General features: G+C 43.9%; 1 protein-coding gene across 1 annotated transcript in view; it reads right to left on the bottom strand.

The window, feature by feature from the left end:
• Positions 1 to 11,996: 11,996 nt before the first annotated feature.
• Positions 11,997 to 23,940, bottom strand: part of LOC134352529 (T-box transcription factor TBX22-like) — an 83,882-nt gene continuing 71,938 nt past the window's right edge. Inside the window, exon 10 of the mRNA XM_063059794.1 lies at positions 11,997 to 12,157. Coding sequence (XP_062915864.1) covers positions 11,997 to 12,157 — 161 coding nt within the window. The remainder of the gene's footprint in view (positions 12,158 to 23,940) is intronic.

Below are 23,940 nucleotides of genomic sequence, written 5' to 3' on the forward strand. Positions count from 1 at the left end.
AGTTTCGATGTTACGTTTAATTTCTTTTGGACATTGGTGAGGCCCAATTGGAGTATAGTGTACATTTTTTGTCACCTAATCACGGGAAGGATGTAAATAAGATTGAAAGAGTGCAGAGACAATTTACAGGAGTTTTGATGTTATGTTTAAGTTCTTTTGGACATTGGTGAGGCCCAATTGGAGTATAGTGTACATTTTTTGTCACCTAATCACGGGAAGGATGTAAATAAGATTGAAAGAGTGCAGAGACAATTTACAAGGATGTTGCCGGGACTTGATGACCTGAGTATAGGCAATGTTGAATTGGTTCGGACTTTATTCCCTAGAACATAGAAGATTGAGGGATAGAGGTATACAAAATTATGAAGGTATAGAGAGGGTAAGTGCAAGCAGCTTTTTCCACTGAGGTTAGGTGAAAAGTTTAAGAGGAGCACTCTCAGATGGTGCTGAGTGCGTGGAATGAGCTCCCAGTGCAAGAGACTGATGCATATTTGATGTCAACATTTAAGAGAAATTTGGATAGGCACATAGATGGGAAAAATGTGGAAGGTTATGGTCGGGGTGCAGTTCAATGGGAGAAAACAGATGAATGGATCAGCACAGACTAGATGGGCCAAAGGGCCTGTTGTTGTACTGTAGTGTTCTGTGACTCTGCGACTCTGTGACTCTATGAGTCCTGATGAAGGATCTAGGCCCAAAATGCCAATTGTTTATTCCTTTCCATAGATGTTGCCTCACCTAAAGTTTAAAGTAAAATTTGTTATCAGAATACACACACGTCACCACATACAACCCTGAGATTCGTTTTCTGCGGGGTTACTTACCAAATCGATCGAAACAGGATCTGTAAACTGTAAACATCAGACACTGAAAACAAACTGTACAAATGCAGATGCAAATAAATAGCAATAAATAACAAGCATAAAATAACAATCTAACAGAGTCCTTAAATAATGGTAGCCATCCCCTTTTGTTCAAGAACCTGATGGTTGAGGGGTCGTATCTGTTTTGAACCTGATGGTGCAAGTCCTGAGGCTCCTCTACCTTCTACCTGATGGCAACAGCAAGAAAAGAGCATGGCCTGGGTGAGTTCCTCCTGAATTTTGTGTGTTACACTGGATTTCCAGCATCTGAAAATCTCTTGTGTACATAAGGTATAGTAGCAGAATTAACCCATTTGGCCCACCGAGACTGTTCTGCCATTTCATTATGGCTGATACAATTCCCTCTCAGTCCCAGTCTCCTGCTTTCTTCCTGTATCCCTCCATGCTCTGACTAAACCAGAATCTAACAAACTCTGTCTTAAATTTACCCAATGGCAACAAATTCCACATATTCACCACCTGCAAATTAACATTTAGGGAATCCTGCATGAGGACTCCAAGTCCCTTCATACCCCAAATTTTGAATTTTCTCTCCATTTCAAAAATAGTCTACACTTGTATTTCTTCCACCAAAGTGCATGACTGTACACTTCAACACTGTATTCCACCTGCCATTTCTTTGTCCATTCTCCTAATCAAGTCTTCAGAAGCCTCTACACTTCTTCAAAACTACTTTCTCCTCCACCTATCTTCATATTGTCTGCAAACTTTGCAACAAAGCCACCAATTCCATCATCCAAATCATTGACCTATATCATAAAAAGAATTGTTCCCAACACAGAACCCTTGTGGAACACCTCCAGTCATCTGCAGCCAGTCTGAAAAGCCTCCCTTTATCCCCACTCTTTGCTTCCTGACATCAGCCAAAGCTCTATCTATGCTAGTATCTTTCCTGTAACACCATGGGCTCTTAACTTGTTAAGCAGCCTCATGTATTGCACCTTGTCAAAGACCTTCGAAAAATCCACGTACACAACATCCACCAATTCTCGTTTGTCTATGCTACTTGATATTTCTTCAAGGAATTCCAACAGTTTTGCCTATAATTTCCTCTCTTTTGCCTTCTCCCTTCTTGAAGTGTGGAGTGACATTTGCAATTTTCCAGTCCTCTGGAACCATGCCAGAATCTATTGATTCTTGAAAGATTATTACCAATGCCTCCACAATCTATTCAGTCACCTCTTTTAGAACGCTATGGTGTTCACTGTCTGGTGCAGGTGACTTAACTGCCTTCAGACCTTTCAATTTCCCAAGCACTGTCTCCCAAATAGTGGCAGCTTCACTCACTTCAGCCTCCTGACACTCTTCAACTTCTGGCATACCGCAAGTGTCTTGAACTGTGAAAACTGATGCAAAATACTTATTTTTGCTGCTCACTGACTCCTTTGAAAATGCTGTGGACCCGATCTGAGGCATCCCTGACCCTGGCACTTGGGAAACAACGTACCATCCGAGTGTCTCCATCATGTCTTCAGAATCTCATCTCTATTCCTCTCACTGTGGAATCTCATCTGTGTTCCCCTAACTATGAAATCTCCTATTATGACCAGGAGAGACATACGAATAATGCAGGCAAATGGGATTACTATAGGTAGGCATCGAGTTCAGGGTAGGTGGTCAGCGTCATTTCTGGGATATATGTTTCTGTAATTCTGATGCAGCAATGAGCAGCAGAAGATGTTGGAGTCCATTGTAAAGGTTGAGGATTCAGGATAATTGATGACTTTGCTGGCAAGTTTGCAGATGATACAGAGATAGATGGAGGGGCAGGTAGAGTTAAGGAAGCAGTAATTTTGGAGAATTTAGACAGGTTGGAAGAATAGTCAAAGAAGTGTCAGATAGATTATAGTATAGGTAAGTGTATAGTCATTCATTTTGGAAGAAAGAATAAAAGTGTTGACTATTTTCTAAATGGAGAGAAAATTCAAAAATCAGAGGAGCAAATTGACCTGGGAGTCCTTCTGCAGGATTCCCTAAAGATTAATTTGCAGGTTGAGTTGGTGGTAAGGAAGGCAAATGCAATATTAGCAATCATTTTGAAAGGACTAAAAACGTTTGTATAAGAGCAAGGATGTGATGTTGAGTTTTTATAAGGCATTGGTCAGACCACTCTTGGAGTATTGTGAGCAGTTTGGGCCCCTTATCTAAGAAAGGATGTGCTGGCATTGGTGAGGGCCAAGAGGAAGTTCACAAGAATGTTTCTGGAAATGAAAGTGTTAACGTATGAGGAGCAATCGATGGCTCTGGGCCTGGACTCACTGTAGTTTAGAAGAATGAGGGGGATCTCATTGAAACATCAAATACTAAAAAGCCTAGATAGAGTAGATGCGGAGAAGATGTTGCCTATAGTGGTTGTGTCTAGGACTAAAGGTTGAGTCTAGGACCAGATGGAACAGCCACAGATTTGAGGGATGTCCATTTGGATCCGAGATGAAGAGGGATTTCTATCACCAGAAGGTGATGAATCTGTGTAATTCATTGCCACAGATGGCTATGAAGGCCAACTCATTGAATATATTTAAAGAGGAGATTGACACATTCTTGATTGCCAAGGTATCAGAGGTTATGGGGAGAAGGCAGAAGAATGGGGTGGAGAGGGATAACAGTGATGGGATGGTGAAGCAGACTCAATGGGCCAAATGACCTAATTCTGCTCCTATGTCGAAAAGTAATCCGGGAAATTATAGGCCAGTAAGTTTAATGTCGGTAGTAGGTAAATTATTGGAGGGAGTACTAAGAGACAGAATCTACAGGCATTTGGATAGACAGGGACTTATTAGGGAGAGTCAACATGGCTTTGTGCATGGTAGGTCATGTTTGACCAATCTATTGGATTTTTTCAAGGAGGTTACCAGGAAAGTGGATGAAGGGAAGGCAGTGGGTATTGTCTACATGGACTTCAGTAAGCCCTTCGACAAGGTCCCGCACGGGAGGTTAGTTAGGAAAATTCAATCGCTAAGTATACATAGAGAGGTGGTAAATTGGATCAGACATTGGCTCATTGGAAGAAGCCAAAGAGTGGTAGTAGAGAATTGCTTCTCCGAGTGGAGGCCTGTAACTAGTGGTGTGCCACAGGGATCAGTGCTGGGTCCATTGTTATTTGTCATCTATATCAAAGATTTGCTGATGATACAAAGATTGGAGGTGTAGTAGACAGTGAGGAAGGTTTTCAGAGCCTGCAGAGGGACTTGGACCAGCTGGAAAAACGGGCTGAAAAATGGCAGATGGAGTTTAATACAGACAAGTGTGAGGTATTGCACGTTGGAAGGACAAACCAAGGTGGAACATACAGGGTTAATGGTAAGGCACTGAGGAGTGCAGTGGAACAGAGGGATCTGGGAATACAGATACAAAATTCCCTAAAAGTAGCATCACAGGTAGATAGGGTTGTAAAGAGAGCTTTTGATACATTGGCCTTTATTAATCAAAGTATTGAGTATAAGAGCTGGAATGTTATGATGAGGTAGTATAAGGCATTGGTGAGGCCGAATCTGAAGTGTTGTGTTCAGTTTTGGTCACCAAATTACAGGAAGGATATTAATAAGGTTGAAAGAGTGCAGAGAAGGTTTACAAGGATGTTGCCAGGACTTGAGAAACTCATTTACAGAGAAAGGTTGAATAGAAACATAGAAACATAGAAAATAGGTTCAGGAGTACGCCATTCGGCCCTTCGAGCCTGCACCGCCATTCAGTATGATCATGGCTGATCATCCAACTCAGAACCCTGTACCAGCCTTCCCTCCATACCCCCTGATCCCTTTAGCCACAAGGGCCATATCTAACTCCCTCTTAAGTATAGCCAATGAACTGGCCTCAACCGTTTCCTGTGGCAGAGAATTCCACAGAGTCACCACTCTCTGTGTGAAGAAATTTTTCCTAATCTCGGTCCTAAAAGGCTTCTCCTTTATCCTCAAACTGTGACCCCTCGTTCTGGACTTCCCCAACATCGGGAACAATCTTCCTGCATCTAGCCTGTCCAATCCCTTTAGGATTTTATATGTTTCAATCAGATCCCCCCTCAATTTTCTAAATTCCAACAAGTATGAGCCTAGTTCATCCTGTCTTTCATCATATGAAAGTCCTGCCATCCCAGGAATCAATCTGGTGAACTTTCTTTGTACTCCCTCTATGGCAAGGATGTCTTTCCTCAGATTAGGGGACCAAAACTGCACACAATATTCCAGGTGTGGTCTCACCAAGGCCTTGTACAACTGCAGTAGTACCTCCCTGCTCCTGTACTCGAATCCTCTCGCTATAAATGCCAGCATACCGTTCGCCTTTTTCACCGCCTGCTGTACCTGCATGCCCACTTTCAATGACTGGTGTATAATGACACCCAGGTCTCGTTGCACCTCCCCTTTTCCTAATCAGCCACCATTCAGATAATAGTCTGTTTTCCTGTTTTTGCCATCAAAGTGGATAACTTCATATTTATCCACATTAAATTGCATCTGCCATGAATTTGCCCACTCACCTAACCTATCCAAGTCACTCTGCATCCTCTTAGCATCCTCCTCACAGCTAACACTGCCGCCCAGCTTCGTGTCATCCGCAAACTTGGAGATGCTGCACTTAATTCCCTCATCCAAGTCATTAATATATATTGTAAACAACTGGGGTCCCAGCACTGAGCCTTGCGGTACCCCACTAGTCACTGCCTGCCATTCTGAAAAGGTCCCGTTTATTCCCACTTTTTGCTTCCTGTCTGCTAACCAATTCTCTATCCACATCAATACCTTACCCCCAAAACCGTGTGCTTTAAGTTTGCACACTAATCTCCTGTGTGGGACCTTGTCAAAAGCCTTTTGAAAATCCAAATATACCACATCCACTGGTTCTCCCCTATCCACTCTACTAGTTACATCCTCAAAAAATTCTATGAGATTCGTCAGACATGGTTTTCCTTTCACAAATCCATGCTGACTTTGTCCGATGATTTCAGCGCTTTCCAAATGTGCTGTTATCACATCTTTGATAACTGACTCTAGCAGTTTCCCCACCACCGATGTTAGGCTAACCGGTCTATAATTCCCCGGTTTCTCTCTCCCTCCTTTTTTAAAAAGTGGGGTTACATTAGCCACCCTCCAATCCTCAGGAACTAGTCCAGAATCTAAAGAGTTTTGAAAAATTATCACTAGTGCATCCACTATTTCTTGGGCTGCTTCCTTAAGCACTCTGGGATGCAGACCATCTGGCCCTGGGGATTTACCTGCCTTCAATCCCTTCAATTTACCTAACACCACTTCCCTACTAACATGTATTTCCCTCAGTTCCTCCATCTCACTGGACCCTCTGTCCCCTACTATTTCCGGAAGATTATTTATGTCCTCCTTAGTGAAGACAGAACCAAAGTAATTATTCAATTGGTCTGCCATGTCCTTGCTCCCCATAATCAATTCACCTGTTTCTGTCTGTAGGGGACCTACATTTGTCTTAACCAATCTTTTTCTTTTCACATATCTATAAAAGCTTTTACAGTCAGTTTTTATGTTCCCTGCCAGTTTTCTCTCATGATCTTTTTTCCCCTTCCTAATTAAGCCCTTTGTCCTCCTCTGCTGAACTCTGAATTTCTCCCAGGTTCGAACTTTATTTCCTGGAGCGTGGAAGAATGAGGGGAGATTTGATAGAGGTATATAAAATTATGATGGGTATAGATAGAGTGAATGCAAGCAGGCTTCTTCCACTGAGGCAAGGGGAGAAAAAAACCAGAGGACATGGGTTAAGGGTGAGGGGAGAAAAGTTTAAAGGGAACATTAGGGGGGCTTCTTCACACAGAGAGTGGTGGGAGTATGGAATGAGCTGCCAGACGAGGTGGTAAATGCGGGTTCTTTTTTAACATTTAAGAATAAATTGGACAGATACATGGATGGGAGGTGTATGGAGGGATATGGTCCGTGTGCAGGTCAGTGGGACTAGGCAGAAAATGGTTCGGCACAGCCAAGAAGGGCCAAAAGGCCTGTTTCTGTGCTGTAGTTTCTATGGTTTCTATGGTCTTATCGTCTTATGCCTAAACTTACACCGTCAATGCCCTACTACATTTTCACATGCCCTGGGGCTACCTGGAAGAGTTGCACTTGCAAAGAGTCATATTTTCACTTTATCATTTTCTGTCAGTCACCTTATGTTCAGATACCCCTGCACTTAGTGTCACTGTATGTATACACAATCAGCTTATGTCTACTGTATAAGCCTGTATAAGCTAACCTTGTATATATACAGCCATACTCAATTACTTGTATATGCTGTTTACAGGACTGTTTTTATATTTTTATTTATTGTGTTTTCTGATGCTGCATTGGATCTGGAATAACAATCATTTCCTTTTCACTCATGTATTCAAGAATGGTAATAAACCATCTTGAATCTCCAAATTCATTAAAACAGCAGAATCAATTGTCCAGTTATAGACTAATCAGTAAAGGTGTGGCGGGGGGGGTGATCCTGCACTGTTTACGTAATTAGAATCTGAATACTTATATATAACACCCCGGCTGAAATCTGGAGGAAAACACACAAAGGATGTAGAGGGGGATCACAAAGGTGAGGAAAGAGGACCGGGTTGAGACAACAGAGACTTATGGAGAAGGGGAGTACAGTGGGTAATAAAATGGATGAGTTCACGGCGCTAGCCAGGCGTCAGAGAACATTTCGGGAGTGCAGTGTTATGTGTTTTACTGGAACGGAGCTGCACGAGGACAGACCCGATCAAATTTTTTCCATGGATGGCTTCCAGACTATTCAGGCTGACTGGAAGTGCACTGAGGGCGGTAAGCGTAAAAGAGTTGGGTGCTTACTGTTCTGGTTAACAATGGATGGTGCAATCTGGGTCATATTACGATCAAGGAACGTGTTTGTAGACGGGATATTGAACTTTTTGCTGTTGGACCCCGGCCATATTACACCAAGATACAACACTGGGGGTCACGGGAGGTTGTTCCTGCCTGTGGCCATCGAACTTTGCAGCTCCTCCCGTGGAGGGTCAGACACCCTGAGCCAATAGGCTGGTCCTGGACTTATTTCCATCTGGAATAGTTTGCATTTTGTTGTTTGATTGTTTGTGGTTTTTGTATTGCTATATTTATGCTCTATTCTTGGTTGGTGCAGCTGTAACGAAACCAAATTTCCCTCGGGATCAATAAAGTATATCTATCTATCTATCTAATTGTGAACATTTTTCTAGGATGTGGTTGGGCTTGTTTTTGGCAAATACTGTTGTTAAATTCTATTTGGAATCTAGACATTGAAAATAAAAGGGATTGATAAAGTTTTCACCAGGGGAGGCTGGAAGTAATTTTGGTTTACTTTCTTCCCTTTCCATGCCAAGCAGATTGATTGGGTTAGTCCCCTTTAGGAGCCTGACTGTACCAACTAGAGCTCAGTTGTTTGGATGATTTATAGTATATTCGGATTCTTTCAGACCTCCGCAGATCTCTTCCCTCCTGTGTTTTTCTTTCATGTTTGGTAACAGAGATCAGTGTCAGTAGCTGGCTTGTGTGTTCACCCCAAAAGACAGTTGTTGCTGTCCGTCCCTCTCCTCCTACATGGCCTTTACTCAAACAGGATGTGGCCATGCTTGTATTCTGATAGTTTAATTGATTTTGGGAAGCCCTCTGGGTCAGCTGGTTTAAAGGATCACCCACTAAGCCCGCTATACTCTGTCAAAGGTAATTCAATTAAACTTCCAGAAGTGTGACTAATTACCATTTGTTGAACACTTTACTACCCAGCCCATAAACTGGAGCTGTCTATAATTGGATAAGTCATAACTTTGATAGATAGTTCCTGATGTTTGATCTAACATTTGAGACCTCTGCCCTGAGCCTAACTGATGAGAACAGCTGTAGAGTAGTTTATAAAAACAGGATAAATCAGCAGTGCTTTCATTGGAGACACAACTCTAGCCTCTCCTTACAAAAACACCAGTGAGGTTACGATGTTGTGCATTGCAAATTTCACTGAAACCAGACACAAATGATAATTCTTGTTCTTGTTGATTAAACACCTACTATCAGTTTTTACAAATTAATTTAAGGAGCAGAGCTGGACTGGTTTGTTGCATTAATATAATTTGCATATTCACTCTCCAAATGTCCCTCTTCCCCAGTGTGTGTTGATTATTTGCTCTGTTCCATAAATAACCACTACCACAAATGTTAGCAGTCTGTCCTTTGGCAGGAAAATGTTATCACCAAACTTAATCTTATCCACTCATGATACCCTGATATCCTTGCCACCCCTTCAACCATACACACACATTTATATAGGGCACACTCAAATACACACTCAGATACACAGCAGCACACACACACTCACAGAAGTCACTGTAAACACTGCAATACTGCCCAGGACAGGCGGTCTGGCTAAGGTTCATGCACCTCTAAGTCTTTGAAACTGAGCAAATGAAAAGTGAACGTTCTGTGCGATCAAGGAAGGAATTATTTTGCTTGAAATAATATTCTTCCATTTGTTTCTCTCCAAGGTACTGCACCTGTTTTCGATGTTCCCCATTTCTCATACTTTCAGTTTCTGCAAATGCCAGAAATACTCAGCAGATCAGTCAGCCCATTGAGGTAAGGAACAAAGTTTGCATCCACGTCATTTAGCTTTCATAAGACCTGATAAAGGCCAGAAGTATTAGTGATTTCCAGCAAATCCAGAGGCATGAAGGGGAGAAATGGAAGTCTTGTTAACTTGGAAGGTGATGAAAGTACACCGCAAAATGCAACAATAATAGGCCAAGTAACAAAACAAAAATTGGAAGCTCAAGGAACCACATGTCATTTGGAGAAAGATTGAACAGCTCTACAGCTTAAACTGCTGTACTGCAGCAGGGCCAGCTTTAAGGGCATTATGCTGGATCTAGCTGGAGTTAAAAGATTTTGCAAAAAAAAAGGTGGCATTTTATGTCTAAGAAAAACTGTAACAACTCACTTATTGTACCCCAAAGGCTGAATACAAAGCATGGTAAAAGTACTTCAGGTGATTACATCAGCCTGTTAAAGTGAACCCTGCTCAATGTCAGTGGCTGTGAAGTATGTACATTTCCATCTATTACACTACCCCACACAGGGCCCCCAAAATTCACTAAATCTGGACAAGCCACCTGTTTTGGGTCCTATGTTCCATGTGCGGAGGAACAGCAGAGGCTTCTGACTCCTCCAAAGGTGTGTTGACACACTCATGCAGGGACGGTAGCAGAATCCTCCAAATCCTGTTGGGCCAGTTTAAGGAGAACTAATGAAGTACATTCAGGTTTACCTCTCTTATCAATGATAAAAGTCTTTTCCCTCTTTTCCAAAATGCAGAATGTGCCATCATAAGGGGGCCAAAGGTAGTGTTGGTGTGTGTCATGACGGATGAAAACAAACAAGGTGGAATGTAGGTCAACAGGAACCCAAAAATGGTTGAGGTGTAGGAATACGTGCAAAGTAATTGAAGTTGTGACATCAGGAATGGAATCTCCTGGCACTCGTAACGGCTGCCCATATACCAATCTCCTGGCACTCGTAACGGCTGCCCATATACCAATCTCCTGGCACTCGTAACGGCTGCCCATATACCAATCTCCTGGCACTCGTAACGGCTGCCCATATACCAATTTAGCTGTGGACAACTGCAGGTCCTCTTTGAAGCAGTTCTGAGCCCCAGCAGGATCCATGGGAGATGATCATGCCAACACTCGTTGGTCTTGGAAGCCCTCAGAGCAGCATTTAAGGAGTAGTGAAACCACTCACGTAAGCTATGGTGATATGCCATGGTGTGATGTAGCCTAACACTGATGTTCTGGACCATCATAACACAGAGGTCTGATATAAATTGTGGACAGCTGTTAGAGGAAATACCAGATGGGTTGCCAAACTGAGCAACTCAGATGCTAATGAACGTCCAAGCCGCATCTGTGACCATTGTTGATGTTAGAGGGACGACCTCTGGCCACCTGGAGGTGGGTGAAACCATGGGAGGGGGAAGAGGACCAACAAGGTCCATATTGATATAGTAAAACCATCGCTCAGGGATCTCAAAAGTGCAAATGGCGCCTGAATATGACGGTTAATTTTTGCCTACTGGCGCTCCACGCAGGCTGCAGTCCAATCACACACCTCCTTTCTAAGGCCGTGCCACACAAACTTTAGTGCAACCAGTTTCTGTAAAGCCTTTCGGCTCGAATGCGAGAGGCCATGTATGGAGTCAAAAACAGTCCGCCTCCAGCTTGCGGGCACTATGCTGACCGGTTGAGACATGGCACACGAGAGAAGCCCCATCTTCCCTGAACTCAATGTCAGCCAATTACAGGCCATGATTGCGTGGTTCGGTAAGCCTGGACCTCTGGGTCAGCAGCTTGTTTGGCTGTCATCCCGGTATAGTTAACCCTTATGTGCATGGCCGTGAGAGGCAATCAGCCAGGGCATGTTTTTCCCCTTGATATGTGCATGTCAGTTGTGAACTCAGATACGTAGACCGGGCGCTTTGCAAACCAAGCGTCTGATATTTCAGCCTGAGCCAACGTGTACATGAGGGCCTTTGTGTTCAACGAACGCCGTGAAATGGCGACAGTCTAGGAGAAAATGAAAATTGCGGACAGTCAGATGGAAACCGAGAAGCTGACGGTCAAACGTGCTGTACTTCCCTTCGGGGGCTGGAGCTGCTGACTGAAGAAGGTGGGCGGCTGCCATACGCTTCTGACCAGCTGTTCATGTACAGCACCCACCACGGCATAGTCTGAAGTGTCCATAGTGATGGTACGGGTGTTTTGGGGACCTAGTGCGCCAGGAGGGCTGCATTGGAAAGAGCTGGTATCATTAAATACCCTGGTCATATCCGCTGACCAGTCAAGCACTTGTTTAGGGGAATTGCCATTAAGCGCACTATATACAGCAGGAGTATAAATTCCGCTGCTTGCTGAATGAAGCGGTGATAGAAATTCACCAAGCCTAAAAAAAACTGTAGTTTAGTAGTTAACTCTTCCTTCAGTTAGTCCTGACGAAGGGTCTCGGCCTGAAACGTCGACTGCGCCTCTTCCTATAGATGCTGCTTGGCCTGCTGCGTTCACCAGCAACTTTGATGTATGTTGCTTGAATTTCCAGCATCTGCAGAATTCCTGTTGTTTGTAGTTTAGTAGTGCCGGGCGATAGTATCGGCTACCTTTGATGGCAGGGATTTTGCATCTTCAGCGGAGGTGCGATGGCCGAGAAAGTCAGGGTTAATAATCAACCTGCGTTGACTTAGGCGCTCAAAGTGTGCGCGGATGAGATACGTATTCGGATTTGGACGCTCTGACAACAATTATGTCATCCAGGTAAACAACAAGAAAATCTAAGTCTTTTAATACAGAGTCCATCAGCCATTGGAAAGTCTGCTGCATTTTTCAGCCAAGTGCCATATGCATGAAAAAAGGCCAAATGGGTTATCACAGGCGTTTTTGGGAATGTCCTCCAAGCACACAGTCACCTGATGGTAGCCCCTCAACTTCGGAACAAATTGAGTTTCCGACTAAACGAGCTGAAAAGTCTTGGATGTGTGGGACCGGGTAACGATCGGGAAGGGGGAGGGGTTGAGGTGGCCTTATTAAAGTGGAATCGCCACATGGACAGTCACCACCATCAGACTGAGGGACCATATGGAAGGGTGAAGCTCAGGGTTTATTCAACTACAGTACGATGCAAAGCCTTTCCACGTCGGCAAACTCAGCCTTCACGGTTGCCAGCTGTTCATTGTCCATTCTACGTGCACGTAAAAATGTGGTTCACACCCGCATGATTTGTGACTGAAGTGAAGAACGTGAACTTGGTGAGGTTTGGGAATTTGCCCAGCAGCCGAGTAAACTCACATGTGGTGGTGGATGTGCTTGGCAGAGCCGTTGTAGAGAACTTACTGAGGGAGCAGAGTAATGACCCAAAGGCCTTGACATCTACAAGCTGGCAGCTTAAGATCGACTAATAGTCCTTGGACACACAGGAAATCTGCACTGAGTGGAGTCTAGCCACTTCAGCCGGGATGAAGTCCCATGTGTAACATCACCCATCATGTCCCGTAAGTCTGGATGCTGCTGCCGTTGACAGCCTCCAGTGAGGTTTTGTTGCTCTTTGCCTTTTCATCAACAGGCAATGCTGGCAGTTCACTCACTTGAGCACCCGTGTCACACAGGAGGCATCACCCTGACAGGGTGTCTGTGATGAACAGTAGACGACCCTGGCAGATGGAACCCACGGTGTTCACAGATTTCTGATGTCCTGATGCGCTGGCACTGTCGAAACAGCAAAGCCGTCGGCACATCCTACTGTTCGTTCCAAAGCAAGCGTAGTAGAAGCACAAAAGTGGCATTGTCTGTTTTGCAGCCGTGGGTACCCTTGTGTTGGGGGGCCCTTACTGACCGAGTTTATTGAGGTAGAGAATGGAGGAGGAATGATGTACCGCTTCCAAGCTGAGCGTAGACTATCAACCATTTTAGCTAACTCCCTATCATCCATCACAGGTACATTAGCGAGGGCTACACGAACTGGATCGGGCTTTTGCTGCAGGAAGAATTCTTTAAAAATGAAACAAGGATGGTGATTTCCCAGGAGAGACCATTAGCTCTGATGGCTTAGCATCGCCAAGGCCGGGCAAGGAGGGTAACTGTCGTGCATGCTCAGACTCTGTAAAAGGTGAGTTTTCAGCGATTGGTATTTATCGTGTTCAGGTGGGTGTTCAAGTAGACTCATCGCTCTCGCAGCTGTGGAGTTTCCAAGCGATGCAACCACACAGAAGTATTTGGTGTTGTCGGCGATGATTTCCCACAGCACAAATTGGGCCTTGGCTAGTACAAACCAGCAACGGGATTTTGCTCCCAAACCTCCAGCAGTTTCAAAGAGACTGCATAGTCGACAATTTCAATAACTCTGCATTTGTCCTGGAGCATCAGGGTCACCAATATGAGGTTCTCGTAAATAAAAACAGAGGAGACGTTTTATGTTTAAGAAAAACTGTAACAACTCATTTATTGTACTCCAAACACTGAAAACAAAGCGCGGTAAAGTACTTCACGTCAGACCAGCCTCTTGAAGTGAAGCCCAACTCAATGTCGGTGGCTGTGAATTACGTACCTTACCACCTATTATATAACCCTACAGGGTCAACTGGGTGATTCTGCTTAAAGGCAAAGGAACAGTTAACAAAGGGAGGCTTTTAAAAGATTCATATCAAATCCAGGAGCAGCATATTACTGTTAGGATACATACTGTACGCAGATTTACACACAAAGTTCAGTGTTTAATACCCTGCTTAAGGAAATCAGGAGGGCAAAGAGAGGGTATGAAGGATTTGGTAGACATTTTTAAAGTTAATCCCAAGAGGTTCTAAAATTATAGTAAGAATTAAAAAGATGACCAGAGAGAGGCAGGGTCCTCTTGAAGACCATCACGACTGCTTACATGTAGAGCAGCAAAGGAAAGCTGTGATTTTTAATATCGACTGTACAGTAGACCAGCTGGGAAGTCTAGGAGGAGAAATGGCAGATGGAGCTGTTTTGCATTTTTAGAGATCAAATGCAATAGGAAAGTATAAAGTAAATGGCAGCACCCTTTGAGGCCTGTCCTGATGAAGAATCTCAACTCCAAGTGTTGACTCACTGACCTGCAGAGGTCTTACAGGGTTTTGAGTGCTGTTCCTTATGACCACTGCTTTACAGAGGGATCTTGGGAAGCAAGTGCCTGACTCCCGAAAGTGGCAACACAATTAGATAGGGTGGTAAAGAAGGTATACGGCATACTGACCTTCAACAGTCGTGGTGTTAAACTTGAAAGCTGGGACATCATATAACCATAAAATCATATAACAATTACAGCACGGAAACAGGTAATCTTGGCCCTTCTAGTCTGTGCTGAACTCTTACTCTCACCTAGTCCCACCTGTTGTAGTGTGGATGAAATCACTGGAGAGACAGTCACTGGTAGATACAAAGCAGCTTCTTTATTCGACACAACAAGGTACAGCAGGCATCGTACGGACGGAGACGCTTTCCGCAGAAAGGTCTGTTAGCTCAATGTGGGCTCGATATTTATATGCTAAACACAAAGGCAATCGCTACTTAAAAGTTATAGACAATGTATAGACAATGCTTCCTATTGAAGCTACATACAGAATATCACACCATCCTTTCCTCCCGACGCCAACATGTCTAGGTTGGTATCCACAGCCTTTAGGAATGTAAGTTAAGTCTACGATACATTTATTTGGCATTTCCCATGCTAACATAGAAGATGATTAATATTTATAATGTGTAGGTGATACTGCCTTCTTTCGAATCAGGTCAAACTATCAGAAGCATCTGGTATTCACACCTTTTAGGAAGCCCATTGTGGTGCACTCAATCCACAGTCCTTTGTCAAACAGTTAAAATAGAAGTCTGGTGGCCAAAGTCATTAAAGTGTAAACGAATCATCTACCCAAAAAGAAATCCCCTCTGACACCACCGACCTGCACTCAGCCCATAACCCTCCATTCCTTTCTTGTCCATATATCTATCCAGTTTGACTTTAAATGACAACATCGAACCTGCCTCAACCACTTCTGCTGGAAGCTCGTTCCACACAGCCACCACTCTCTGAGTAAAGAAGTTCCCCCTCATGTTACCCCTAAACTTTTGCCCTTTAACTCATAATTCCTGTCCTCTTGTTTGAACCTCCCCCACTCTCAATGGAAAAAGCCTATCCACGTCAACTCTATCTATCCCTCTCATAATCTTAAATACCTCTATTAAGTCCCCCCTTAACCTTCTACGCTCCAAAGAATAAAGACCCAACTTGTTCAACCTTTCTCTGTAAGTTAGGTGATGAAACCAAGGTAACATTTTAGTAAACCTTCTCTGTACTCTCTTTATTTTCTTGACATCTTTCCTACAATTCGGTGACCAGAACAGTACACAATACTCCAAATTTGGCCTCACCAATGCCTTGTACAATTACAACATTACATCCCAACTCCTATACTCAATGCTCTGATTTATAAAGGCCAGCATACCAAAAGCTTTCTTCACCACCCTATCCACATGAGACTCCATCTTCAGGGAACTATGCACCATTATTCTTAGATCCCTCTGTTCTACTGCATTCTTCAATATCCTACCATTTACCATGTATGTCCTATTTTGATTAGTCCTACCAAAATGTAGCACCTCACATTTATCAGCATTAAACTCCATCTGCCATCTTTCAGCCCACTCTTCCAACTGGCCTAAATCTCTCTTCAAGCTTTGAAAGCCTACTTCATTATCCACAGCTCCACCTATCTTTGTATCATCTACATACTTACTCATCCAATTCACCACCCCATCATCCAGATCATTAATGTATATGACAAATAACATTGGACCCAGTACAGATCCCTGAGGCACACCACTAGTCACCGGCCTCCAATCTGACAAACAGTTTTCCACCACTACTCTCTGGCGTCTCCCATCCAGCCACTGCTGAATCCATTTTACTACTTCAATATTAGTACATAACGATTGAATCTTCCTAACCAACCTTCCATGTGGGACTTTTTCAAAGGCCTTACTGAAGTCCATATAGACAATATCCACCGTTTTACCCTCGTCAACATTCCTAGTAACCTCTTCAAAAAATTCAATAAGGTTTGTCAAACATGACCTTCCACGCACAAATCCATGTTGACTGTTCCTAATCAGATCTGTCTATCCAGATAATTATATATACCATCTCTAAAAATACTTTCCATCAATTTACCCTCCACTGATGTCATACTCACAGGCCGATAATTGCTAGGTTTACTCTTAGACCCCTTTTGAAAGTGGGCATGCAGGTACAGCAGGCGGTGAAAAAGGCGAATGGTATGCTGGCATTTATAGCGAGAGGATTCGAGTACAGGAGCAGGGAGGTACTACTGCAGTTGTACAAGGCCTTGGTGAGACCACACCTGGAGTATTGCGTGCAGTTTTGGTCCCCTAATCTGAGGAAAGACATCTTTGCCATAGAGGGAGTACAAAGAAGGTTCACCAGATTGATTCCTGGGATGGCAGGACTTTCATATGAAGAAAGACTGGATGAACTAGGCTTGTACTCGTTGGAATTTAGAAGATTGAGGGGGGATCTGATTGAAACATATAAGATCCTTAAGGGATTGGACAGGCTAGATGCAGGAAGATTGTTCCCAATGTTGGGGAAGTCCAGAACGAGGGGCCACAGTTTGAGGATAGAGGGGAAGCCTTTTAGGACCGAGATTAGGAAAAACTTCTTCACACAGAGAGTGGTGAATCTGTGGAATTCTCTGCCACAGGAAACAGTTGAGGCCAGTTCATTGGCTATATTTAAGAGGGAGTTAGATATGGCCCTTGTGGCTACGGGGGTCAGGGGGTATGGAGGGAAGGCTGGGGCGGGGTTCTGATTTGGATGATCAGCCATGATCATAATAAATGGCAGTGCAGGCTCGAAGGGCCGAATGGCCTACTCCTGCACCTATTTTCTATGTTTCTATGTTTCTATTTATACCTCATGTATAAATCCTAAGACTCATTTGAAGCAATGTATGCAGTTCAGACAACTGCTTTACAGGAAGAATATGGTGACTGTAGAGAAGGTAACAAGAGGTTCACCATGATGTTGCACGGATTGGACAGCCTGGACACATTTAACAAATTCCGTACCATTTAAACCTCTGCACTAAGTCAATATTGGGGAAGTTGAAGTCACCATGACGCCAACCCTGTTATTTTGCCACTTTCTAAAGCCTGCTTCCTGATCTGTTCCTCAGTGTCTCTGTTGCTATTGGGGTGGTCCATGGACTTTGGATGACCAAACAGAGGAAAGTCACAGTGGTCAGGTCACGGGTGTTGACTCTGCCTCTCTCTGTGACTCCGAAGAGCAGATGCACTGTGGTGATAATGGGATTAGTTAGGGGAATGGACAGGAGGTTCCGTGGGTGAGAATGAGATTCCTGGATGGTATGTTGCTTCCCGGGTGCCAGAGTCTGGGATTTCTCGGATCAAGTCCTCAGCATTCCTAAGTGGCAGGACGAACAGCCAGTGGTGGTCCGTGTAGGTACTAATGACATGGGTAGGATGAGTAATGAGGTTCTGCATAGGAAGTTCAGGGAGTTAGATGCTGTTAAAGGGCAGGACCTCCAGTGTTGTGATCTCAGGATTGCTACCCCATGCCACATGCTAGTGAGGCCAGAACTAGAAAGATTATGCAGTTTAATACATGGCTAACAACTTGGTGTAGAAGGGAGGGTATAAGATTTTTGGATCATTGGGCTGTCTTCCAGGGAAGGTGGGATCTGCAGAGACGGAGCGGTTTACACCTAAACTGGAGGAGGACTAATATCCTAATGGGAATGCTTGTCAATCTCATAAGGCAGTGGCTAGGAATGGACCCAAATGCAAGACACAAGCACTGAAGTACTAGGGACAGGACTAGGATACAGGGCGAGGGCAAGGACATGGACAGGAAAACTGGGAACCTGAAACAGGACTGGATAAGAGAGCTAGGAGCCTGGGCTTGGACTCCGAGCCAGAGACTGGGCAAGGACCCAGTACCTGGGTCTTGCCTCTGGCTTGGACCCCAGAACTAGGCTTGGCAGGCAGGTAGGAGTCTTCAGGCTTGAGGCTAGAGGTAAGGCTTGGCAGGAGACAGGAGGCTGGAGTCTTCAGGCTTGAGGCTAGGCAGGAGGCTTGAGGCTAGGTAGGCTCCTCCTGGGCAGGGCACGGTTCTCCTAGGCAGGGCGCGGTGCTCCTGGGCAGGGTGCAGATCACCACGTGGGACAGAAAGGGTCAGAACCAACCGCAGGTAATGGCAAGACGGCCTGGCTTACCTTGGGGGAGGCAAGGGACAGGAAGGGAGCTAGGTACAGGGCGGCTCCAGGACAAGACTGCAGGCGAGACGAGGCAAGAGTTACCAGCAAGACAAGGCAAGGCTTCAGGCAATGCAAAGCGAGGCGAGAACTTCAGGTGAGGCGAGAGTTACCGGCAAGACAAGGCAGGGCTTCAGGCGAGGAAACAGAAGGCAGGGGAAGGGATACAAGGAGTAAGGACAAGAACAATCCAGCTGCCACGCCCTGGTCTCTGGAGGTATTTATGCAGCCAGCCCCAAACAGGAAAACCTGGAGCAAGGGTCAATGGACTAGACTGTGAACCGGAATACGGACTTCACGGACCGGATCATGACAGTCAATGCTGCATGATGGGGTTTAAACTAGAGTTGCAGGGGGATGGGAACCAGACTGCCAGAAGAGGTCGTGGAGAGGTTGTGGAGGCAGACGTTGATGAGACCTCAGACAAAGTTAGGAATCAAAAGGTTGAGCATGGTGTGACAAAATCAGAAAGGGTGAATACAGGACTGAAGATGTCATATCTGAATACACACAGTATATGGAATAAGGTAAATGAACCTGCACCACAATTGCAGATTGGCAGGTATGATGTTGTAGGCATTATAGCTGGGACCTTAATGTCCAACGATACACATTGTAACAAAAGGACGGACAGGAAGGCAGGGGGAGCAGCAGTGCTCTGTCAGTAACAACTGAAATCAAATCATTAGAAAGAGATGCCATAGGGTCAGAAGGTGCCGAATTATTGTCAGTCGAACTAAGGAACAGCAAGGGTAAAAAGACCCTAAACAACAGTAAGGATGTGATCTACAAATTACAATGGGAGATAGACAACACATGGACAAAGGGCAATGTTACAATAGGCATGGGGAACTTAAATTATGCAGGTAGATTGGGAAAATCAGGTTGGTGCTGGATTACAGGAGAGAGAATTTCTAGAGTGCCTACGAAATGGTTGACTCCACGAGAGGACCAGCTATTCTGTATTGGATGTTGTCCAATGAACCAGAATTGATTAGAGAGCTTAAGATTAAGAGCCCTGGAGCAAGTGATCATAATATGATTTAAATCACCCTGAAATTTGAGATGGAGAAGCTAAAGTCAGATGTGTCAGTATTATAGTGGAGTAAGGGGAATTACAGAGCCATGATAGAGGAGCTGGCCAGAATTGATCGGAAAAGAACACCAGCAGGGATGACGGCAGAGTAGCAATGGCTGGAATTTCTGGAAAAATTTGGAAGGCACAGGATATATACATCCCAAAGAGGAAGAAGTATTCTAAAGGAAAGATGACACAACCGTGGCTAACCAAAGAAGGTATCTTGTGGTCCAAGTGAAAGCCAGCATAAAAGCCAAAGAGAAGGCATATAATACAACAATAATTAGTGGGATTTGAGGATTGAGAAGCTTTTAAAATCCACCAGAAGGCAACAAAAAAGTAATTAAAAAGGCAGAGGTGGAATATAAAAGTAAGCTAGCCAATAATATTAAAGAGGATAGCAAAAGTCTCTTCAAATGCATAAAGCGTAAATGAGAGGTGAGAGTGAATACTCGGCTGCTGGAAAATGATGCTGGAGAAGTAGTAATGGGGGGACAACAAAATGGCAGATGAACTAACTAAGTATTTTGCATCAGTGTACACTGTTGAAGACACTAGCAGTATGGTGGAAGTTCCAGGTGCCAGGGGTCATGAAGTGTGCAAAATTACCATTACTAGGGAGAAGGTTTTTGGGAAACTGCAAGGTCTAAAGGTAGATAAGTCACCTGGACCAAATGGTGTACACTCCAGAGTTCTGCAAGTGGTGGCTGAAGAGATTGCTGAAGCATCAGTAATGATCTTTCAAGAATCACTAGATTCTGGAATGGTCCCGGAAGAATGGTAAATTGAAAATGTCGCTCCACTCTTCAAGAAGGGAGAGAGGCAGATGAAAGGATACTAATGGCCAGTTAGTCTAACTTCAGTGGTTGGGAAGATGTTGGAATTGATACTTAAGGATAATGACTCAGGGTACTTGGAGGCACATGATAAAATAGGCTGTAGTCAGCATGGTTTCCTCAAGAAAAAATCTTGCCTGACAAATCTGTTGGAATTCTTTGAAGAAATAACAAGCAGGATAGACAATGGAGAATTAGTCAATGTTGTGGACTTCGATTTTCAGAAGGCCTTTGACAAGGTGCCACACATGAGGCTGTTTACAAACTATGAAAAAAGAGTGGGAATAAAGGGAGCCTTTTCTGACTAGCTGCCAGTGACTATTGGCCAATTCTTTTTGTTTTATATGTCACTGATATGGATGATGGAATAATGGCTTTGTTGCAAAGTTTGCAGACAATACGAAGATAGGTGGAGGGGCAAGTAGTTTTGAGGAAGTAGAAAGGCTACAAAAGGACGTAGACAGATTAGGAGAATGGGCCAAGAAGTGGCAGATGAAATACAATGTTGGGAAGTGTATGGTCATGCACTTTGGTGGAAGAAATAAAAGAGTTGACTATTTTCTGAATGGAGAGAAATTATAAAAAACTGAGGTGCAAAGAATTCTACAGTTTTGCCACCCTCTGGTTGAGGGAAGTCCTTATCTCCATTCTCAATGAATATGCCTCTATTCTGAGGTTGTGCTCTCTGGTTCTATATTTCCCCACTATAGAAAACATCCTTTCCATATTCACTCTCTCTAGGTCTTTCAACATTCATTAGTTTTCGATTAGATCCCTCCTCATACATCTAAATTCCAGCAAATACAGTCCCAGAGCCATTTTCATGACCAACCTTTGAACACACTCCGGTGTCAGCAGATTCTTTCTCAGATAAAGGTCCCAGAACTGTTAACAATACTCCAAGTGAGGCCTCACCAGTGTCTTATAAAACCTCAGCATTACATCTTTGCTTTTACATTTTAGTCCTCTCAAAATGAATGATAACGTTGCATTTTCCTTCCTCACCCTGACTCAACCTGCAAATTACCCTTAGTGAATCATGCACAAGGACATCCAAAACCTTTTGCATCTTATATTTTTGAATTTTCTCCATTTAGAAAATTGTCTGTCTTTATTCCTTCTATCAAAGTGCATGACCGCACACTTCCCGACACTGTATTCCATCTGCCACTTCATTACCTATTCTCCTAATCTGTTCAAGGCTTTCTGTAGCCTCCCTGCTTCCTCAACACCACGTGCCCTCCACCTACATTCATATCATCCACAAACTTGGTCACAAGGCCATCAATTTTATCATCCAGATCACTGACATAAACTGTAAAAAGAAGTGGTCCCAACATAGACCGCAGTGTAACACCACTAGTCATCATCCAGCCAATCAGAAAAGTCTCCCTTTATTCACATTTTTTGCCTCCTACCAACCATCAATGCTCTATCCACGTGCTAGTAGAGGGAATGGGCTAAGGGTGAAAGGTGAAATGTTTAAGGGGAACCTGATGGGAATCTTCTTCATTCAGTCGGCGCTCATAGTGAGGAACGAGCTGCCAGCACAATTGGTAGATGCAATTTTGCTCTCAACGTTTAAGAGAAGTTTGGATAGGTACATGGATGGGAAGGATATGGAGGGCTATGTTCCAGTTGTAGGTTGAATGGACTAGGAAGTTTAAAAGTACTAGATGTGCTGAAGAGCCTCTTTCTGTGCTGTAGGTTTCTATAAATATGACTCTAGTATCTTTAGTATATACCACGGGCTCTTATCTCACGAAGCAGCATCATGTGCCACATCTTGTCAAAGGCCTTCTGAAAATCCAAGTACACAACATCCACCAATTATCCTTTATCTGTTCTGCTTGTTATTTCCTCAAAGAATCCCAATAGATTTGTCAGATAAGATTTTCCCTATGCTGACTCCAATATCTTCCCAACCAGTGAGGTCTGGCTAACTGGCTTGTAATTTCCTTTCTTCTGCTTCTCTCCCTCCTTGAAGAGTGAAGAGACATTTGCAATCTGTCTCTATAGCAGAATCTAGTGATTGCTCAAAGATCATTACAAAGACCTCCAGAAACTCTCCAGGCATCTGTTTCAAAATGTACTCTACCTGGTCCAGGTGACTTATCGATCCGTAGACTTTTTCAGCTTCCCAAGCACTTCTCCCCAGTAATAGCAACTGCACTTACTTCTGACATAGAAAGTGTGTCTTCCACAGTGAAGACTGATGCAAAATACTTATTAAGTTCATCTACCATTTCCTTGTCCCCCATTTCTGCCTCTCCAGCATCATTTTCCAGTGGTCCAATATCTACTCTTGCCTCTATCTTACTCCCACTAATCTTTGCTCTATTGTCTGCCCATTCTCCTGCTTTTATATTGGGTTTCACTTTTGTTGTCAGCCATGGTTGTGTCACCCTGTTTTTAGAATACTGCTTCTTTAGGATGTATCTATCCTGTGCCTTCCCAATTGCTCCCAGAAAGTCCAGTGTCACCTTCTAATCAACGCTGGTAACACCTCTCTCGTGTCTCTTTAATTCCATTTATGGTACTGATGCAAGTGATTTTAGCTTCTCCCTCTCAAATTGTAGGGTGAATTCTGGCATATTTTGATCACTGTCTCCAAAAGGTTCCTTTACCCTAAGCTTCCTAATCAAATCCAGTTCTTTACACAACACCCTATCCAGAATAGCTGACACCTCAGTGGGCTCGACCACAAGCTGCTCTAAAACAACATATCATAGGCATTCTACAAATTCTCTCTCTTGGGATCCAAGATCAGCATCAAGCTGATTTTCCCAATCTACCTGCTTATTGAAATCCCCCATGACTATCGTAGCATTGCCTCTTTGACATATATTTTCTATCTCCCACTGTACTTTGCGAACCACATCCTGGCTACGGTTCTGGCGGCTTGTATATAACTCCCATCAGGATCATTTTACCCTTGCAGTTCCTTAACTCTACCCACAAGAATTCGATATCATCTGATACCGTGTCACCTCTTTCTAAGGATTTGACTCCACTTTTTACCAACAGAGCCACGCCACGTCCTCTGTCTACCTGCCTGTCCTTTCGATAAAATGTGTATGCTTGGATGTTAAGCTCCCAAACATTATCTTTCCTTATTTTGTATACTGCATTCATCCTGTCTTCATCACCTTTTGCTTTCTTGTTCCCCCCCTTACACTGCAACTCACCTCACTGACTGCAATTTTGCTCTACCATCTGCCTGTCCTTCTTGACAGTCTCACTACACACTGTATACCAACTGTGCCACACTCAGCCCTATCACTCAGTTTCACATCCC

Source organism: Mobula hypostoma, chromosome 10 (assembly GCF_963921235.1).
Source record: "Mobula hypostoma chromosome 10, sMobHyp1.1, whole genome shotgun sequence".
Lineage (NCBI taxonomy): Eukaryota > Metazoa > Chordata > Chondrichthyes > Myliobatiformes > Myliobatidae > Mobula > Mobula hypostoma.